Source organism: Caloenas nicobarica, chromosome 16, assembly GCF_036013445.1.
Source record: "Caloenas nicobarica isolate bCalNic1 chromosome 16, bCalNic1.hap1, whole genome shotgun sequence".
Lineage (NCBI taxonomy): Eukaryota > Metazoa > Chordata > Aves > Columbiformes > Columbidae > Caloenas > Caloenas nicobarica.
Window position 1 is genome coordinate 10,758,086 of NC_088260.1, and position 19,633 is coordinate 10,777,718.

General features: G+C 45.0%; 1 protein-coding gene across 2 annotated transcripts in view; it reads left to right on the forward strand.

Annotated features, from left to right (window-relative positions):
• GCN1 (GCN1 activator of EIF2AK4) overlaps positions 1 to 19,633 on the forward strand; it is a 42,188-nt gene that overhangs the window by 59 nt on the left and 22,496 nt on the right. For both annotated transcript variants that reach the window (XM_065646181.1, XM_065646180.1), the window contains exons 2-26: positions 2,364 to 2,466; positions 3,009 to 3,072; positions 3,565 to 3,696; positions 4,883 to 4,991; positions 5,693 to 5,791; positions 5,874 to 6,008; positions 6,517 to 6,585; positions 6,668 to 6,776; positions 7,180 to 7,254; positions 7,515 to 7,643; positions 7,875 to 7,925; positions 8,347 to 8,445; positions 8,731 to 8,904; positions 9,743 to 9,895; positions 10,641 to 10,733; positions 12,162 to 12,237; positions 12,414 to 12,573; positions 13,488 to 13,677; positions 13,799 to 13,923; positions 14,268 to 14,446; positions 14,620 to 14,713; positions 15,441 to 15,554; positions 15,748 to 15,946; positions 16,428 to 16,583; positions 19,420 to 19,601. In XM_065646181.1, coding sequence (XP_065502253.1) covers positions 2,364 to 2,466; positions 3,009 to 3,072; positions 3,565 to 3,696; positions 4,883 to 4,991; positions 5,693 to 5,791; positions 5,874 to 6,008; positions 6,517 to 6,585; positions 6,668 to 6,776; positions 7,180 to 7,254; positions 7,515 to 7,643; positions 7,875 to 7,925; positions 8,347 to 8,445; positions 8,731 to 8,904; positions 9,743 to 9,895; positions 10,641 to 10,733; positions 12,162 to 12,237; positions 12,414 to 12,573; positions 13,488 to 13,677; positions 13,799 to 13,923; positions 14,268 to 14,446; positions 14,620 to 14,713; positions 15,441 to 15,554; positions 15,748 to 15,946; positions 16,428 to 16,583; positions 19,420 to 19,601 — 3,069 coding nt within the window. The remainder of the gene's footprint in view (positions 1 to 2,363; positions 2,467 to 3,008; positions 3,073 to 3,564; positions 3,697 to 4,882; positions 4,992 to 5,692; positions 5,792 to 5,873; positions 6,009 to 6,516; positions 6,586 to 6,667; positions 6,777 to 7,179; positions 7,255 to 7,514; positions 7,644 to 7,874; positions 7,926 to 8,346; positions 8,446 to 8,730; positions 8,905 to 9,742; positions 9,896 to 10,640; positions 10,734 to 12,161; positions 12,238 to 12,413; positions 12,574 to 13,487; positions 13,678 to 13,798; positions 13,924 to 14,267; positions 14,447 to 14,619; positions 14,714 to 15,440; positions 15,555 to 15,747; positions 15,947 to 16,427; positions 16,584 to 19,419; positions 19,602 to 19,633) is intronic.

A 19,633-nucleotide genomic window follows, 5' to 3' on the forward strand; every position in this document is an offset into this window, starting at 1 on the left:
AGTGCGGGCCGCGGTCGCGGCCGGTAATGGCGGCGGGGGGGTGGGAGCTCCGCCGGGGCCGCGCCTGCTCCCGCTGCCGCTCCGCTGCGCTGCCTCGGCGCGGCTGCGGGGCTCGGCCCGGCGCCCGCGCGCGGCCGGGGACGTGGCAGCCGGCCCGGGGCGGGAAGGCCGCGCCAGCGCTGCACCGCGCCCGGCCCGCGGCGAAGGGACCGGCCGCCCCGCTGCCCAGCGCCGAGCCGGCCCGGCAGCCCGCGCTGAGCCCCCGCTCCCGGAGCGGCTGCCGGGGGCAGCTGCGGGCGGGGGGGGAAAGGGCCGGTGGCGCCGGGTCCCGTCCGCTCCCGAGTGAGGTCCCGGTACCCGACCGGCCCCCGGCCCCCCCGCTGCGTCCCGTGTGCGCCCGGCGGCGGCTGCGGGGAGTCCCGGGGGTCCCGCTCGGAACGGGGGAGCCCGAGCGTTGTCCCGCCCCGGGTCGCTGAGCGGGGCCGGTCCGGGTGTCACCGCTCCGGGCTGCGGGGAGCGGCGGTTCCACCCTCAGGGACTTTCCCCCGGTGCGTTGGGTGTTCCCAAGGCGAACCTCAGCCTTCCGGGGATCAGGTTCTTACTGGTACCAGTACTGCATTTGTTTGCAGCACTGTCGCTTGTGTTCTAACTTTTTAACGTGTATATTTATATCCTAATAAAAAGAAAAAGTGCCTGAAGCGTGTTCCAGTGGCTCCTCAGTGGAGAGTGAGGACTCATAGTTTGTGCCGTTTGTGTAAGTCACAAAGCTGCCAGGGAGTCCTGTAGTGTTGTACATGATTTATATTTTTAATTTCTAGAGTCTTGGCTTAATGTGTTTTTCTTGTCTGTACGTCTCCTTGCTTGTGATCAAGCAGCGTGAGTAAGTGCAGCTTGGTCTGAGTTTGCATATGATGAACTCGCCTAATTGAAAGGTTTAAAAGAAGACAGGCTCTTTGGTGGCGGCTGGTTCTGTCGGTGCAGGTGGTAACGACCTTGCTCCTCCTCAGCCGGTCGGCCCGAACCTCCCAGGGTCGCAGCCCCGCTGAGGGAGAGCTCGGGGTGCGAGGTGGTCACCCGGTCGGGAAGGTGTGAACGGCTTCTCTCGATCCCAGGGAGCTGCTGTGCAGGATTTACCCTTCCTGCATGTCAGCAAAAAACCTGACACAGCAGCTCTTGAGAAGGACGGAGGCAATTGCTGGGTTTCCTGTGCTTGGAAAAAGACCTGTTGTGGCAAAACTGGTGGAGTTTTGCCTGAAGAAGGAAGGAACAGTTTTGATGACTTACTAAAGGCATGTTTGTTTGCTGCCCTTCCTAAAGATGATGATGATGATTATGATAGGAAGTTGCTCAGTTTAAGAGCTGAATTTTAAAAGCCTTTCCTGGAGAGCTGTGTTTTGTTTTATGTAAATGCAGAAAACCCGTGAGCATAGACCTGGCTGACCCCTGTTCAGCCCATGTGGAGGCTTTTGTCTGGCACATCTTGCAAAATTTGGGAGTTCTTGGAAATGGTTTCAGTAGTTCAAGGGGCAAGTTGCTGAGAGCTTAAACTTTTCAGTGTTTCCAGACAATGTGTTTCACCATCTTGATACCACTTGAAAACTGAAACTGTTTACAGGAGTTAAACTTAGTAAACAGTCTCGGTCCCTTCCCACTGGCAGACCCAGACACGCTGGCAGAGTTGAAAAAAGAACATTCAGTTGTGTGAAAGGATTTTTTGTTTTGCTTAGGTAACCTTGGGCACCTCTGATAGTGCAGAGGAGTTTGACAGCGAGGCGCAACCGTTCGTGGTCTGGCGAGTCTGATTTACAAAACCCTTGCGATGTGCATGTTAATTCTGGGAAAGGAGGTGCGCGTGGCTCGTTCTTTTGCTGGGCCCGAGTACAGAATTTTGCACCTGTCAACAGCCTGAAACCACAGATCAGATTTTTAGGACAGACAGTTACAGTCAGCCCTGGGTCACCCGCAGTTAACATCCCCTTTGGGGGTGCGTGGGCTTTAGGGGAAAACGCACACTGAAAAGCACCTTGCTGTTCTTCAAGCGCAGGGGTTTTGTGCCTTTAAAGGTCCTGTGCTCTAAGCTATTGATCTTGCCCCTCACTCTGTCCTACTTTTAGAAGGTTAAATGTATTTCTCAGATTGCGAGATGAACAAACAGCACGCTCCTTCAGCCCGAGGGGAGCTCTCTGGTCTTCATGGTGTGCGATGGACAGGGACCCTTCCCCCAGCAGGCCAGACCCCGGGTGCTCCCGTTCGGTCACCAAGGGGGTGTGAGGTGGCAGGTGACACGCTCTGCTCGCCCTGGTTTTGTGTCTCTGCTGATATTGAAGGCAGTCTGATGGTTTTTCATCTGGGTGTGGTTTTAGATTTCTGATACACTGAAGAGGTTTGCGGTCAAGGTGACTACAGCCAGCGTGAAGGAACGGAGAGAGATCCTCAGCGAGCTGGGAAAATGCATTTCTGGGAAAGGTAAAAGCTTTGGGGCACTGTTCTGGTTACCGGGGTGGAGAAGAACGTTCAAATGTTTGGTTTCAAAGGCTCTGTGAAACCTGTGGGTATTTTTTTGAAGCAGGGGGCTGGCAGCATCTGGAGTCTGTGCTTTCTCACAGTGTTGATTCTAAACATGGGTTTTGAAGGTAACACAGAACTCCAGTTAGTTGCACGTGTGCTTTTCCAGTTAATATTATGGTACATATATGTGTGTAGAGAGACAGCATGGAAGAATTTCAATAGTCTTAATAAAAGAGTTGAAACAAATTTTTAAAAGTCTTTTTGATTCCTCTCTTTTTTTGAAGATGACTGTGGAATAGCGTGTATTCCAATTTTACCCTTATTTTTAAAAATATGCATTAAAAGAGAGAACTCTGACTGTGATCCTTGAAAGCAATTTCATAGCTGTATAGGGGCTGGAAGCAATTCAGTGATTTCAGTTGTGAAGTGAGTCATGTTTGTGTTAAAGAGTAACAGCTCAGTGATTTATGAATAATATTTTGAAATCCAATCTGTTACAGATCTCCCAGAGGGTGCAGTGAAAGGCCTTTGCAAACTCTTCTGCCTTACTCTGCATCGATACCGGTGAGTAAATTGATGTAGAAAGGCTGTATTATTTAATCCATCAGTATCTATGTATTTATTAGTTAAACTGGTATGGAGCACCTGGACAGGTCAGCATGTGGTGTCACAGATGTGTGTGTCTAGCAGTTAGCTCTCAGTTAGGTTTGACATTGAAAAGTTTTACAACACCTTGTGTTTCACCTTTAATTTTGACATTAAAACTTGCATCCTGTGGTTCAGTTTGCAGGAGCGAATGCCTGTGTCCTTGTGAAGCAAGACTAAGGTTTCTTTTGGACACTTTTAGACACTTTTAGATTGCATTAAGTCAGGACCTGTTGTAGAGAAGCTGTTGAGAACCTGTGTTTTCTTCTGCAACCTGCTCACAGCAAGGACAAAATAACTATTAGCTCGAGTGCTGAAGTGAGAAGGCAGAGCCCTTTGTGTGATGCGAGTGTAGGACTGTGTGTAGTGCTGGTGCGTTTCGTGGTGTTCACGGTGATGTTTTTTTCCTAGTGATGCGGCATCTCGCAGAGCCCTGCAGCTGGCGCTTCAGCAGCTCGCGGAATCCCAGCCAGATGCAACCGCAAAAAACCTCCTGCAGTCGCTTCAGTCGTCGGGGATCGGCGGCAAGGCTGGAGCCTCCAGGTGCGAGATCGGTTGCCCTGTGGGGAAGCTGGTCTGAGATGCTGGTAGTGCTTCTTGTGTTCAGAATGATGCTGCTGCTGCTGCTTGCCAGAGGGGTTGATGACATTTAGAGACAAAGCTGTTAGTGGCTGTTCAGATGTTCCTCTCTTACCTCTCTCGTGTCTTCTGGGAAAGCAGAAGGACTTTCTTGGTGTCACCGCTGGTGGCGTGGGGCTGAGTTACAGTTTTGCCTTTGTTAACCTTCAAGTCTGGAGAGATGAGGAACAAACTCTTTTATCAAGAAACAATCTCCAAAATGATTAGGAAAGGGGATTTCCTCACCCATTGGGTGTTCAGCTTGTTGAATTCAAGACCCTGTTATAGACAGGGAGAGAATGGAACTCGAAGCTGAGCTGAGGAACACATGGCTCTTCTATTGCGGAACACCAGTGGTTCCAAGAGGTGACGTAAGGTGCTGTTCCGCTGGTATGGGCCCCGGAGTGCCGTCCTGCGGTGCTGCTGTACCTGGGGAGAGTGTCGCTTTCAGAAAAATACCCGATCCTGGTTTAAAGGCTTGCGGTGATAACGATATTCACCCTTCAGGCGTGGTGGCTGGCCTTGCGTGCAAGGACACTTCCTACGTTTTTTGAGGTAGAGATTGAAATGGGGTGAGGAGCCTCGGGGAGCTGCTCAATGGGATCCATGACCCGAAAGGGAGGAGATGGGAGTGAGCAGAAACCAGAGCTGAGTGGTGTGCCAGGAGGGAATGTCAGCTGAGAAGTGCTTTGGCAGTTTAAGGCTGGGAAGCTCTGACAGTAAAGATGAGCAGCAGATGAGAAATCTTGAGTCAAGTTTTGGGCACTTGCAGCTGGCAAAGTATTTAACTCATTTCTGTAATGCCACTGGGAAGATCCAAAAATGGTATTTCTTCTGCTAGGGTTTTTCATTCCCAGCAGGTGAGATTTAGCCTCTTTTGTGCCATTCAGAAGTTCTGAGTGGTGTTAAACAGGGGCTGAAATAGTTAGCTTCTGAGGACTCATTATTTCCTTTAAAAGCTAAGACTTTAGCTGTATTTTTCTGTGATAACATTGCCTCGCTTATAGGATGGTGTTCTGACTTGGGCAAAGATGAGTCTGCTGTGGACTAGTAAGTGTAAGTTACGTGCTGGGAGCTGTGGATTTACCTCCTTCTCCCGTTTGTACAACAGTAAGAGCAGTGGATCTGCAGCTCTGCTGGCTCTCTCCTGGACCTGCCTGCTTGTACGCACAGTCTTTCCAACGCCTGAAAAGAGACAGGGAGAAACATGGAAAAAACTGGTAGGTTCATTTCTGTTTGCAGAGATATCCCTTTGGAGATCAGGACTTAAATATTTCTATTGTCTTTTAAGTTGCTGAAACATTGCAAGTAATTCTGAGTGTAACTTATAATGTAAGGTTAAAACCCAGGTTTACATGACAATTTTCTTTGCTTTTTGCTGTGTTTTGATCTTTCCTATTTTGCTGGAGAAAGCAGGAGGTGTATAAAGCATGAGAGCGGGGCAGTCGTGCACCTGCGCAGAGCTGCTCTGCACACGATGGTGTGTACCAGCGTTTCTAGACTGGCTGTGCCAGCGGTGCCTTCGCGCTGCGAGCTGCAGTGTGGCACCAATTCCTTGTGCCTCCCTTGAAGTAGTTGCCTGTGATATTCTGTTATATAGTGTCAAATAGCTTTTTGCTTTATTTTCACCTCCTTTAACAACCTGAACCTGTGACCATGCTCTTAGCACTTTGGAATACGGTTGGAACACAAGAAGAGATGTCATCTGATATAAATTGTTGTTTTCAAAATCAGAGTTTCCAAAACTGTTCTGCAAAGTGGTACGTGTGACATGGAAGCAATGGCAGCTTGTTGGAAGAACTTAATGACCTAAGGACATTTTCTTGAACAGATTCAGCTAATTGCTGGCATGTGCAATGTTTGATATGAGCTCTCTGAGATGCAGGTGCATGAAGGTTTTCTTGGCTGTTTCCCTTGGCAGGTGGAGGTTCAGTGTTTGCTCCTTTTGGAAGTCCTGGGAGGTTCTCATAAGCAGGCGGTGGATGGGGCCGTGAAGAAGCTGAACAGGCTGTGGAAGGAGGTGATTTGCGTGTTACACGGTCATGTCTAACAGCTGTTCTACGTTCTGTTGTGCTAACGTGCCGTGCTCTTTTTCTCTTCAGAACCAAGATCTGGTGGATCAGTACCTGTCTGTCATTCTTGGTCTTGAACCAAACCAGAGTTATGCCGCAATGCTGGGACTTCTAGTGCAGTTTTGCACAGCCCAGAAAGAAATGGATATAATTAAACAATACAAGGTAAATCTGTTTTATTGCCTTTTTTGTGTGTGTGTGTGTGGTGTCACTGTTCATGGAGAAGGGGGGTGGACAGATGTCTCAAAGAGGTTGGTACTTGCATCTATTCCTGGCTTCGTTATCTGTCAATTCAGTCATAATGCACTTCTGCCTAGAGCAGCTGGGATAGATTTATAGAGGAGGTACCGGTTATGTGGCTTTTTGCTGTGGCCTGTGCATTTATGTAGACAGCCAACACTGCGGCTTTCTGCCTTCTCCCGTGGTGCAGGAATGGAAGGCAGCATTTACCTCTCGGTGCATTTTGGTGGTTATGCTGAAGGGCAGAGCAGAGAGCACTGACTGACCTCTACTGGAGCGTCTGGTGTGAGGGTGGAAGCAAAGCTGCTGCTTAGTGGCTGGGGCTGCCGTGGAGGAGCATGAGGCGGGGTGTCAAGCCCGGCTTCCTGATGGTGTGTGGGGAGCTGTGTTTAGGCTGCAATGTGGCTGTAATCTGGTGTTTCTACTTGTTTAGGGTGCTCTTCTGGATTTCTACTTGAAGACCATCCTTATGAGCAAGACGAAGCCTCAGAAACACGTGCTGGTGAGACACTGTGACAGCTGTTTGTGTTATTGTCCTACGTGCAGCGTCCACCTCTGCGCTGAGCACCGTGTTCCCTTTGCAGGACAGCTGTTCCCCACTCCTTCGGTACATGTCTCACGCTGAATTCAAGGACTTAGTTTTGCCCACTCTGCAGAAATCGCTGCTACGGAGCCCTGAGAATGTAATTGAAAGTGAGTCTGTCCTCTCTCTGCGTTGCTCTGTCTAGAGCACGAACAGTTGTTCCGCAGGTCTGGAGTTGGGGGGGTGTATCTCTGGACTGTGCTTTTGGTCCTGTGAGCACAGGCGGCAGGATTGTCTCCTGTCTGAGGATTGGGTGTGGAGAAGCAACATTTGTGGTGTGATCTCAAGTGTCTGGGTATGTGATAGCTACTGTTTGCACTGAGGACAGAATTTCACAGCTGAGTGCTAAGAAAAACCCTGAATTAATCTGTGCATTGGGCATCAGTTTCGGTGTTTTATTCTTCCCACTCCTTATTGACCCTGTTTGCTCTTGATGTGAACTGTGGGAAAGGGTGTATTAAAATGCTAAAAACATAATGAAATGTAATATGCCATTATCTCTTCTGTCTTCAGCAATCTCTTGCTTGCTCGTATCTGTGAACCTGGATCTCAGCCAGTATGCTCTAGACATTGTGAAAGGACTGGCCAGTAAGTACTCTAACTTCTGGTGGGAATGAGGAATTCAGAATAAAGCTTTCTTCGACTTTCTGGCTGTACCTCTTACAGCTTGATGACTGGTGAGGAGAGGTTGTTTTATGTGGGAGGGAGGATGATGCCGTAACTTGGAACTGGACTAGTTCACACGACAGTTCCAGACACTGAGTCAAACCACATGTAAATATATGTCCTTGTCTTGCTGATTTTCTGTGTTGTTGTAAGGAACTCTTGGCTTGTGTGTTATTTTCTAGGTCATCTGAAATCCAACAGTGTGCAGCTGATGGATGAAGCAGTTGTGGCATTAAGGAACTTGGCTCGACAATGTAGCGATCCTTCGGCTGTGGAGTCGCTGGGCAGACACCTTTTTGCCATATTAGGGGGTGAGTAAATTGTATGATAAGCAGTGGAGGCGAATAAAGATTTGCTCACTTCAAGGAGTTTTGGGTAGGGTGTTTTCTGTTGTCTTTAGCTGCCTGTATGGGGTGGGATGGCTTAACCTGGATCAGAGGTGGTGGGGCGAGCTTTTGTGTTGTTAGAGAAGATTCTTGATGTACCACATAGCCGGTGTCTGTCTGTAATTAAGCCATCACTCACTTGTTTCTTGTTGGCAGGCTCAGAAGGGAAGCTGACAGTTGTTGCTCAGAAGATGAGTGTCCTCTCAGGTGAGGACCCCAGAAGAAAAGCTGCTTCTCTGGTGGAAGAAATCAGCAGAAGGCTGAATGAAAAGGATCTGTACTTAAACCTTTAGCATTCCCCACCTGTCATTCCAAATTGGCTGTGGTTAATGTCACAGAGGGTGCTGGGTACCGCATGCCAGTTCTTGACTTTCTCCTCAAAGGAAATAGTTGGTGGGTAGGCTAAAATGCTTTCTGAAAGGAAGAAGGTGTCTGTATCCTGGGTAAAAAATAGAGGCAGAAGTCATGCAGTGTTGGTGACATCTAGATGTAGTGACATCCAGATGTAGTGACAAGAAGGAGAGATGTCTGTGCAAGGACTGAGATGTGAAGGGTTGTTCTTGGTTGTTTTTAGATTTTGCAGCGAGCGCTGGTGGTTTGGGAACTAATGAGAATTCTGCTGTTCCAGGGATTGGCAGCCTTAGTCACCATGTGGTTTCTGGACCCTCTAGCCAAGCTCTGGCTGGAACTGTGGCTGAGCTTTTCATCCCTTTTCTGCAACAAGAAGGTGAGACCTCTTTCCTTTGTTCTCAGTTTGCAAAGCTGCTTTTGTCTTGAGCAGGATTTTCATATGGCCTATTATTCAGGATAAATAAACTGGGATTCTCACCTGTCGTGTTATAAAATCTGTTGCCCTGTTTTGATGAGCAGCCCCATGGTGACAGTGCTGTGTCTCTTAGAAGCATGTGCATTCTTTTCCTTCCTCCTCCCAATGTTGTTACCTGCCTTCTGTTTTATGTTCCCGTGTTTTACGCAATTGCTGTGCTGACGTGAGCTTTGTGTTATTTCGTAGTCCACGAAGGCACGTTGGTTCATGCGGTCTCTGTCCTGGCTCTTTGGTGTGTTCGCTTTGCCACGGAAGTTCCCAAGAAGCTGGTAGAATGGCTCAAGAAAGCCTTCAGCCTTAAAACCTCCACTTCAGCTGTGAGACATGCCTACCTGCAGTGCATGCTGGCCTCTTTCAAAGGTAAAACTGTGCAGCCATTAATAACTCTCTTGACTGTGTGGCTTAAGAGAAGAGCGATCAACTTTTGTACTTCTTGCTATAAGTATTAATAGATAGCTGTGCGGATTAAGAAAGATTTTGCAGTGTCTGTTCGCTGAGCTCCTTTACTTTTTTTCCTTAAACTCTCTTTTGCCTTCAAGTTTATAAAGATGGTCTGTCGTCTTGTATAATTAGCATCACTGCCTATTGTGCTGTCTTTTCGTATACCCCCGGAAGTGATTTTTGGTTGCTTTATTTTTGTCTTACACTTAAATTGTAAGGTTTCCAGCTCTGGGACCATGCTTTTGTTTTATATAGTGCCCAGCACACTGGGAACCTGATCTGTGACTTTGGCTCTTCGAAGCATAAAAAAAAAATTAATAGGTTTGAAATAAAGATCTTCAGAAATTCTAAACTTTTGGTGTCAAACATTTTGTGAATGTGGCCATCTGTTCCGCTTCAAACAGCTTGCCAGGAATTTCTCTCTCTTAGGGGAACACAGTCTTTGAAGTCAGACTTCCTGTGATTTGAACCAATTGCTTTAATGTAACTGAATTACTATTTTATTTTGCATCCCATGAACAGAAACTTGTATTGAGATGGGACTGTTTTATCTGTGAGGAAAGGACTCAAATGGGTATCATCTAGCTTTTCACAGCTAAAGTGCAATGATAGCAGTCAGTGTCAAGTACTCTGAGATTCAGCGTCTGCCCAGTGTGTCTGGTTCCTTTCCTTGTCTCACGATCACAGAACCACCATTGATACCCTGTGGTGTGAAGGACCATGTTGTTTTGTAACTTGTCACTTTCTGTCTCCTCAGGTGACACGTTATTACAGGGAGTGGACTTGCTGCCGATGCTGATCCAGACAGTAGAAAAAGCAGCATCCCAAAGTACTCAGGTTCCCATGGTAACTGAAGGAGTTGCTGCAGCATTATTGATCTGCAGGATGTCTGTAATTGAGGGACAAACTGGTAAGGTCACAAAACATCTAGCAGAATCCGGTATTAACAGGTTTTGAGGGTTAACACTTCTTGACCATGTGTGTGAAATGCTATTCCTTAACCTGTGTGTTGTTTCTGCCTAGAGAATCACTGCCCTTTTGTAAACCAGGGAAAGATTTATTCCCATCTCTCTCAGTTATGTCAGTGAAGAGTTCTTGCTCTTCCATGGCTCTGCAAATTCCAACTTCCACACGCTTCGGGCAGGATTCCTCTTTATTCTGACAGAAGACGTTCACCCAGACCTTACATGTTAGGACTTCGCTGATGCATTAAAAATATTGCTTCTTATTTGTGTAGTATTTTTACAAAGCGTCTTTGAAAAGCGTGAGGACTGGAATTCTGTCTTCCATTAGAGGATATTACAAGAACTGAGTTCATACATCTGCCAGGCTATAAAATCCAGATGTGTTCTGTCTATCAAAAGCAACACACCAGTTTCCTCCTTTCCTTCATTTTTAGGAAGGGTTGCCCTATGAAAGATTAAGGTGAAACAGACTTTTACATTTCACAAGTCTAAGTCAGAGAAATTTTTTTCAGCAGGTGTTTTTTGGGCATGGTTATAGTTCCGAATGAGAGAGATGAAAGGCTTTATAACTGAAGTAGAACTAGAAATGAGGGATTTCAGGAGACAGATTTCTGCTGTATTTTATGTACGCTGGTGAGTTGTGACATGTTTTGAAACACCCTGGATAGACATCTCTTCTTTTCCTGTCAGAGTCTAAGCTGAGTGGTTTCTGGCAGCTGATCCTGGATGAGAAGAAACAAATTTTTACATCTGAGAAGTTCTTGCAGTCTGCATCCGAGGAAGGTAAATTGTCAGTTTTTGTTGCTGTTCAACTCCACTAGTTAGTACTTTAAAGAGCTGCTGTTGCTGTTAGCCCTGTTCTGTGATCCTTGGAGGATCCAGTTTCAGATTGAAACGAGCATCGTGCTCTTTCAGCAGTACATCACAATGAATTAATTTATTTTAATGAACCTGAGTTATCAAACACTTACAATTCCAAATCCATATGTTCTTTAAAAGCCTCCAATGCAAAATGCATCTGCATGGTGTCCCAGTTTGTAAGTATGTAGTTGCAGCCAATCTAAGGGATGTGGAGAAGCCTAAAATTAAGAAGATGAGAAAAAGTAAAATAAGGCTGGAGAAGAAAACACGTAGGTGGAAATCTTGAGGTATGTAGGGGAAGAGTAATAACAGATAGGAAATCAATTGGGTTATAAATTAGTCTATCTATGCTCTGGTTTGTTCTCTTGTATGTAAAGATTAACTGAAAAAAATTAATTGAATGCGCCCAAACAAAAACATTAGTTTATACGTTACATTTTAGTTTTGAAAATGAGTTAGTGAATAATTTCTCTGAAATGAATTAATTTATCTTTTGTACAAAGCTTTGAAGAGGTAAAGTTTTCTGAATGGGAAAGAACAGAATTTCTCCTTTGCTTGCTGTGATCCCTGTTTCCTGAAGGCATTGTGTATATCCATTCCTTTTCCCTCTGAGTCTACAAATACCCCGAAACTGCATGATTTGGGAAATTTCATATTGCTCGCTTAGGATCTTAGCTCCAAAGCCTAATGCTGATACTTTGAGAGTAAATATTGTCATGATTTGATATTGGTTACTTAAGCAAAAACATCCAGCTGCCATGCATAACATCCCCAAACTATTGGATGCTTTAAATGTCAAAAGTCCCCTGCCCCATAGTTAACATGGGTTTTAACCCACCCCCTGTTTCAGGGCTTTCTGCTCCTGCTTTTATTGATATGGTTGAACACTGATACACAAACCAAAGGGCTTAGTGAGAGTGGAAGCTCAGAAGATGGTGTGAGATAAAATACCAAGGCTACTACTCAAACAGCTTTATGCCCTTGGGTATGAATTCAGTATACGTTTTATTGTCACTGAAGACATTTTGGCAGCGCTTAGGAATTGATGGTGTTGATGCAGTGAGCATCGTGTTTATCGTTTGGTTTGCTCTGTTGACTTAGACAAAATAGGTCACACATAGTGGTCAGGAAAATTCTGCTGGGGTCCAGCTAACAACATTTCTGTGAAATCCTGGTTCTGTTTCCACTCTTGGCAGATCTGAGTTGGATTTGTCTCTGGGTTCACTGAGAAGATTATGTAGAGGCTCTGTTTGGTTAGCTATTTTAATGTGTCCTGCTTGCTGTTTGTTTTTAGGTAAAAAAATCCTTAAGAAGTCTCATGCTATTTTAAATATTTGTCTTTTCCCACAGCAATGTGTACAGTACTGCAGCTGACAGAGCGCCTGCTCTTGGATCATGCACAACGGCTGCCGGAAAGTAAAGTTCAGTACGTAGAGTTCTCTTGCTGCCACCGATCTGTGTTTGATCCCTGAACGTTAGGACGGGCAGTGGAGAGGGTGGGCTTGGGACTTTGCACAAAGCGTTGAACTCTTTGTGCTTTTGTGTCCACTTGGTTTGCAGAGCTGCCTCCTTTGCTAAACCCGTTTATTTCTCTGTTTTCAGACAGTTTCACCGTGCCCTTGTTGCCGTGATGTTGAGTCGGACCTGGCATGTTCGAAGACAAGCCCATCAAACAGTTAAGAAGCTCTTGTCTTCTCTGGGAGGGTACAAACTGGCATATGGGCTCTTGGAAGAGCTGAAAGTGGTTCTGAGTTCCCATAAGGTGAGTAGTCAGTAGTCAAGAAGCCTCGTCTGTGCTTAGCCAGTTGTTTGTATGTCACCTCCCTTCCCTGGATTTGCCATTAGTATTGACATACAGTGCAAGATCAAGATGATTCAGTTCCAGCTGTACCATCTCCCAGAATGCCACTTGTTACTAGATTACTGCATGTTACTGTGTCAGTGTCTGTGGTGTGCCTAGTCACCCCTGTCTACACAGAAGACATATTATTGAAAATTATTTGGGGAGGAAGCTGCAATTTTCCATGTCTTTCTATTATTTTAATCCAAGCTCAGTTCCTTTCTTGGTATCCTGGTTCCTTGGCCTTGGCTTATGGCTCAGGCTGCCTATTTAAAATGAACGTAATGTAATTACTTTAGTAGCAACTATTATCAAAAATAAAAAGAAAGTTAAAAAAGGGAACAATGAGTGCTATATGGTTGGGCATGCTGCTAAGCAAGCAGCCTGTCAAGTTGTATAATAGATTAAATTGCATTAATTAGGTACCAAGGCTGGGACTTTGTAAATAGTCTTCCCATATCGCAGATACAGCCTGAATAAAGTATTTTTGAAAAGATACTGGGTAAAATTAGACTGCAGAAGCTGGGCATACTGTTCCCAGCCAGCTGGTTCAACCTTTCCCAAAGTCCTCTTTGCCAAAAATGATCATTTTAGTTTCATTTTAGCCCTGCTTGCCAAATCTAGTGTAGTCCCCCATTCTTGGTGTTTCTGTCACTGTTATCTCTGTGCTTCGGTTCCACTGTGACCCTTTATCCCTTGTTTCCTTTGAAAACTTTGGGTTGTTGGTACTGACAGAGGGAGCTGATTGTTGGTGTTCAGTGGTGTTACTGTGGGGATGTGTGCTCAGGGTTCAGGAAGGTTTGGTGTGGTGTGTTAATGACAAGTTGTCCACTCAGGTTCTGCCTCAGGAGGTCCTGGTGATGGAGTCGGGAGAGCTGTCAGAGCTGGGAAAGACGTACATTCCTCCCCGTGTCCTACATGAGGCACTCTGTGTCATCTCCAGCGTGGCAGGGCTCGATGCCGATTCCTTTGAGCCGGAGAAGCTGGCTCTGGAGATGCTGCTGGTGACCCACCATCCGTCTGTAGGTAAGTGAGGGGATGAGACCACTCTCATGGCCAGTGTATGGGGGTTTTTATCTTACCTTTTTGTCTCATTGTATTAGCAGTCTGCTTCATATTTATTATGCTAATTTATTCTTCTTGCTAGTGGCAGTGCAGCCGGGTCTTTGGCCAGCCCTCCTCATCAAAATGAAGATAGATCCCAAGGACTTCATTGCCAAACATCTGGATGACATATTACCCAGGATCACTGCCTATGCTCTGGAGAATGAGGTGATAAACTTGTGCTTTCCTTTTGTTAGTTTTGGGAGATACTTTAGAACAGGAGAGTTTTCTGGAGGAGTTAAGTACTAACTGGTGTATAAGGAAGGAGATCTGTCTGAAAGGTGGGGAAAAGGCAGGTTCAAAGAGAACGTCTCTAGTGCAAAGGAGATGGAATTTAAGAGGGAAGAATGTGTACCAGCAACTGAGTAGAATTCTGTTTAAGATTCAAGTACCCACTGAACAAAGAGTTAGGAATTAGAACATAGCATGAGATGCCTCAACAAGGGCATACTTTTTGGACACATTTTCAAGAAATGCTGATAATAATGCTTTTTCCTTTGCTTTTGTGATAGTCATCCATGAATGCAGTGGGATCTCTGTCTCTGCTTTCACCTGGTAGAGTGCTCCCACAGCTCATCAGCACTATCTCAGCATCGATGGAGAATCCAGCTCTGTGCCAGGTTACTCGAGAGGAATTTGCCATCATGAAGACACCAGAGGGAGAACTGTATGACAAATCTATAATACAGAGGTAAGGCTTTATAATTTCTTTTCTCAGTGCACCTGGGGATCAATTGCTGCTGGCATCTAGCCTGTGTGTGAGTGGATTTGTCAGATGCTCTTTCTGGACAGGAGTTCCAGGATTTGTGTACCTGGATCTTAGTCCAAGCAGTGCTGATTCTTTTCTCTGCTTTTTCTTCTCAGCGCTCAACAGGATAGCATGAAAAAGGCTAACATGAAGAGGGAGAACAAAGCTTATTCCTTCAAGGAACAGATCATTGAGCTGGAGCTGAAGGAGGTGAGTTGATGAGAACAGGAAAGGCAGGTGTCAAAACTTCACTGCTGTCTCATTTGTTTTGTTGTGTGGCTTCTGGCATGTGTGTGTACACAGTTGGGAAAGATTCCTTGAACTTCTTCGAATACCTGTTATCTGCTCTTATATCTGTATGTATTAGTTTCTTTTATATTTGTGTTTGTATCAATTTATGTGGCATTCTACTTGTTTGTGAGCGTGCTTACTAATTGATAATATTTGGTTTTTCTCTTTGTCTCTTGTTCAAGGTATCTCATGTAACTTTTTTGGTAAGGGTTGGTAGTTAAATAGGTGCTTCCATCTTGTAGACAGCCAGCAGTTCTGTTCAGTCTGGCCAGAGCAATGGGCATAGGTGGGGGGAAGAATTTGGTCAAAGGAAGGGAATGTACCAGTCTGACTGGAGCATTCTTTTATTAAAGGTTGACTTCTGTTTGCTCTGGAGAGGATGACGTGCCCATCCAGTGCAGAAAAAGCTGGACGACTCTTTCTAATAATATCAAATAATTTGTGACCAATTTAAACCATTAAAGTGTCGTTAACCCACTGATTTCCATTTCGTATCTTCACTTAAGAGTAATAGGCTGGGAAGAATATTTTAGTACTGTTCTAAAAGTAAATTGCGCCAAAACCCAATGTGTGCGGCTTTCTTTGCTGTCTGAGGGGGCGTTGTTAATAGCTCCTGGTTAATAATGTCCATGGCTCTCTACTGCAGGAAATAAAGAAGAAGAAAGGGATAAAGGATGAGGTACAACTGACAAGCAAGCAGAAGGAGCTGGTGCAGGCACAGCTGGAAAGGGAGTCTCAGATAAGAAAACGGCTAAAGGAGGTAAGTTTTGATGGTCTTTTTTGCACCTCTGCAGCTACTGTGACCCAGATCATTTTGATAAAAGGAAAATGGAGTAGCATAGAGAATATTTGGCAACAACCTATTTGTTTGTTTCATTAGAAATTAGATTTAACAACTTGACCTTTTCCTGATGGACTTTTCATGGTAACCTTTTGAATTGTGTCTCTTACAGCTTGATAATGAGCTGGAAACAGCCCTGGGACTCCTGGACACTGTTATAAAGAGAAGGCCTCCTGGTTTAACTCAGTACATCCCTGCTCTTGTTGGTTCCTTCTTGCCACTTCTTCGATCACCTTTGGCTGCTCCAAGGATTAAGAATCCTTTTCTTTCCTTAGCTTCCTGCGTCATGCCTGCTCGACTGAAAACCTTTGGTTAGTGTTTGCAGTTGCTGTTTAAGGGCAGGGTGTGTTATTTTTATGGCAGGGTGGTGACAGTCTTTGCTTTTGCAAGCTGTGGGTCATGACCATGTCCCACAGACCACCAAGAGGAAAATCCAGCCTGGAACAGCGCGTGGGTTGATGACTGTGATGTTCCGGAGATCCTACTGCTGGATAGGTCTGAGTCCAAAGACACGGAGTTGTCATTGTGCCCATCTCTCAGTAGCAGCTAGTTGCAATGGGACTCTCAAGCGCTCGAGTCCCCCAGACTCTGCAAAGGGAACTTGCACACGTCACTGTTGTGGAGGAAGCTGTTCCCTGTCAGCCTCGGGGCTTTGGTTCCTTCTCTCTGCCTCTTCTGCAGCCTGGGCTGTTGCCCAGAGCTTTGTTATAATTCTTGGTTTATAATTCTATGTTTTCCTGGGGATTTTCTCCCAAGAAATCCTCTCATGGATTCTTTATTCTTTCCTACCAGGTACTTTAGTGAGCCACGTGACCTTGCGCCTGATGAAACCTGAATGCGAATTAGATGAGTCCTGGTGCCAAGAAGAGCTGCCTACTGCTCTGAACAGAGTCGTGAGCTTGCTGCATGCCCACACCATTCCTAGCCGAACAGGCAAGGGAGAGCCAGGTAAAAACTATTGCAGATCCCTCTGACACCCACCTCCCCAGCAATAACTCCGTGAACTGTTCTAGTTTTGATGGTTTGTATAATGTTTTATAGGTTTTTTTAGATTGGTTAAGTCTTCATAAGTATGTGGTGGTAATAGTAGAAATGATGTTACAAGTGTAGCAACTGTAGAAATAACAATATTTTTTCCTAAAATTGTTCATACAGAAATAATAGTGAAATTAAAACTCATCTTTGCCAAGGACAGTTCCTACCTTTCAACACCACTTAGCATAAGTGATTCAGTGAGACTAAGTGGAAAGACAAAATAATTACTCGTTATGTGTGATCTCAGCAGTGAAGTGCCTGTGGCCTCTGCTTGTTTGCTGTGCAGTGCTGCAGTTCATGAATATTTTATTCTGGCATGGCTGTAGAAGAAGCAGTTCTTTCCCACTCTGCAACATGAAGGCAAGCGCCAATATTATACAGTGCAAGAATGTGATCTGGGTTTTTTTTTTCTTTTCCCCACTGGGTTGGCTTTAATTTAGATCACTTCTAGAATGTGCTTCGTGGCGGGGTGCATAAGTACTTTTAGCACTACCTTGGAGATAATAGTACAGAAGAGGGAGGGCAGCTCTGCTTCCTTGGGAGGCAGAGGTGGCTTAAGCCATCTTCAGGCTTCTGCTGAACTGCAGTGACAGAGGTGGTTCATCATCCAGCTCAGTCAAGAACTGCTGTAGTAGAAGGTTTCTAATTTTTAAAAGGATATGTAGGATTCCGTTTGGTCACTTACCCCAGTAGTTCAGTCCTCTTGCTGTTCTGTTGCCGGTTGTGTGACTCTGGCACAGGTGATTGTCACAGCGCAGCAGCAGCACTTGGCCATGTCGAGCAGCACTTTGTGCTGAACACCTCAGTGATAATTCAGCATCCCCACTATGTAATTTATTTCCATAGTAAGTGCAAGTTCATTAACATTTGCATCCATTTTCAGGCTTATTTCTGGGAAGGAGCAGAAGTATTTTCAACCCTCCTCCTTCAAGATTTCCTACAGTTAAATGAATATCGAATCAATATCTGATTTTTTTGTTGTTGTTTTTCACTTCCCCTGCAAGAGGAAGGTAGTAGGTTCTGTAACACTTTGCTGGTCAAGTCATGTTGTATTCCCAAATGATTTTTCCCAATTTTCAAAGTTCTTTGGAGTGTAGTTTTGCAGTATTATTTAGTAGGTGTTAATTTCTTAGGTTACCGTGAAACCTAAGAGAGACCATACCTCATTTATAATGTGAATGATAGAATTTATCATTTATTGCTGAAACAGCAAAATACATTTTATAATATTTTTTCTATTGGTCAATACCAGCTACTGTATTAATAGAACATTTATCTTCTGAGATAAAGCTTTCTTCCTCCTGCTGCACATAGAGGCACAGTTGCTTAAGCCTAAAAATATACGGCCAATAATTAAAAAACAAAAAGAAAAAAAAGTGTAAAAGCAAACAGATACTGAGTAAACAGAGTGAAAAATCCCACATCAGGAATGGAGGGGGTTTTACCTAAGCTATTAATATGAAATCGTTAGGAGCTCACAGTGTGTTTGGTATTTAATATTTCTCCCTTTAACTACTTCTGCAGTCTCCGTGCCCTACATAAGCTGACTAATACTGCAGTACTGTGTCTGCAGTGCTCCTCATCTGCATCTTGGAAATTTAAAATCTGGCGTTCTCTGACAGCATAGATAGGATGTAGAAAGCAAATGTTTTCCCTAGATATCTAATACTTGAATTTTAACTGGACTAACTGGAGGACTGGAAGGAGCATTTGTGATGTCCCATAGTTCAGCTGCTATGAGAAGTAAGGAGCAAAATTTTTGACAACAGGAATCCAAGAGCTTGAATGTTTTCAAGGAGGAAGAGTAGTTGACACTTGCACCAAAATTAGAGGAACCTCATTCTCGACAATCCAGCTGATGACTGGAATGACAGGTTAGCTAGGTTGGTAGGAAGTGTTTAAAGGGAATGTAACTGGCAATCTGGTCCCCACTTTGGGACAGATGAACTTTAAAAGTGAATTAGTTAAATTTTATCAGATCCCCGTGTGGATCCTCCTGCTCAGAAGTAAATTTGACTTTTTTTTTTTTTTTTTTTTTTTGTTTCATTCATTTTAATTATCAGAGCGTGCACACAAACTTAATGGTCTTTAAAGAATAGATTTAATTTCAACTTTGGTTGTATGATGGACTTGATTTTGTGTCCTGCCCTCCCCTTCTTGCAAGTATTTCCAGGATAGACAAAACCTCAGTTTTGCCTGTCTGTCTACTTCAATCCATTAAATTGTTTTGATTTTGTTTACAGAGGTTATTTTCACACTGTTAAAGGATTGGAAGTAATTTGGAATCCTGATGTGACTTTAATTAAAGCCAGCTCATAGCAAGCAACAACAACATTAGGTAGAATCATAGAATCATTTAGGTTGGAAAAGACCCTTGAGATCATCAAGTCCAGCCATTGAGCTACCACCGAAATGCCAGATGTCACCGTTGGAGCCCTAGTGTTGCCGTTAAGTGAAGTGGCAAAGTGACAGAGGCGAAACGGGGGGTACCAGCTCTGTGCGCTGCCTCAACGGCCTGAACATGGGCTGTGTGCGGTAAATCCAGATAAACACGAGGCAGTGTCCTTCAGGCCGAGTGTTTCTAGGGGCTTAGAAATGCTTCGGCTCTCTTAGCATGTGTGTACGTAAGGCTGAAGCCGTCCATATCCATTGTACACTATCAACGTGTACATTTTACACCAGTCCGTATCATAAAACGAAGGCATGAGAGGATCAGCTACGCTCATGGGATTGTTTTTCCTTTTCACAGGTGCTGCCCCATTATCAGCTCCGGCGTTTTCCTTAGTCTTCCCTCTGCTAAAGACTGCTATGATGGAGACCCCTCATGACAGTGAAGACAAGGAGGAGTTTCTGGTCAAGATTCTGCAGATCCTTACGGTCCATGCTCAGCTGAGATCATCGGCAAACAGCCAGGCTGTGCTGGTGGACGAGGTAAGCGGGAGCTGTGGGGATTGGATGACGTC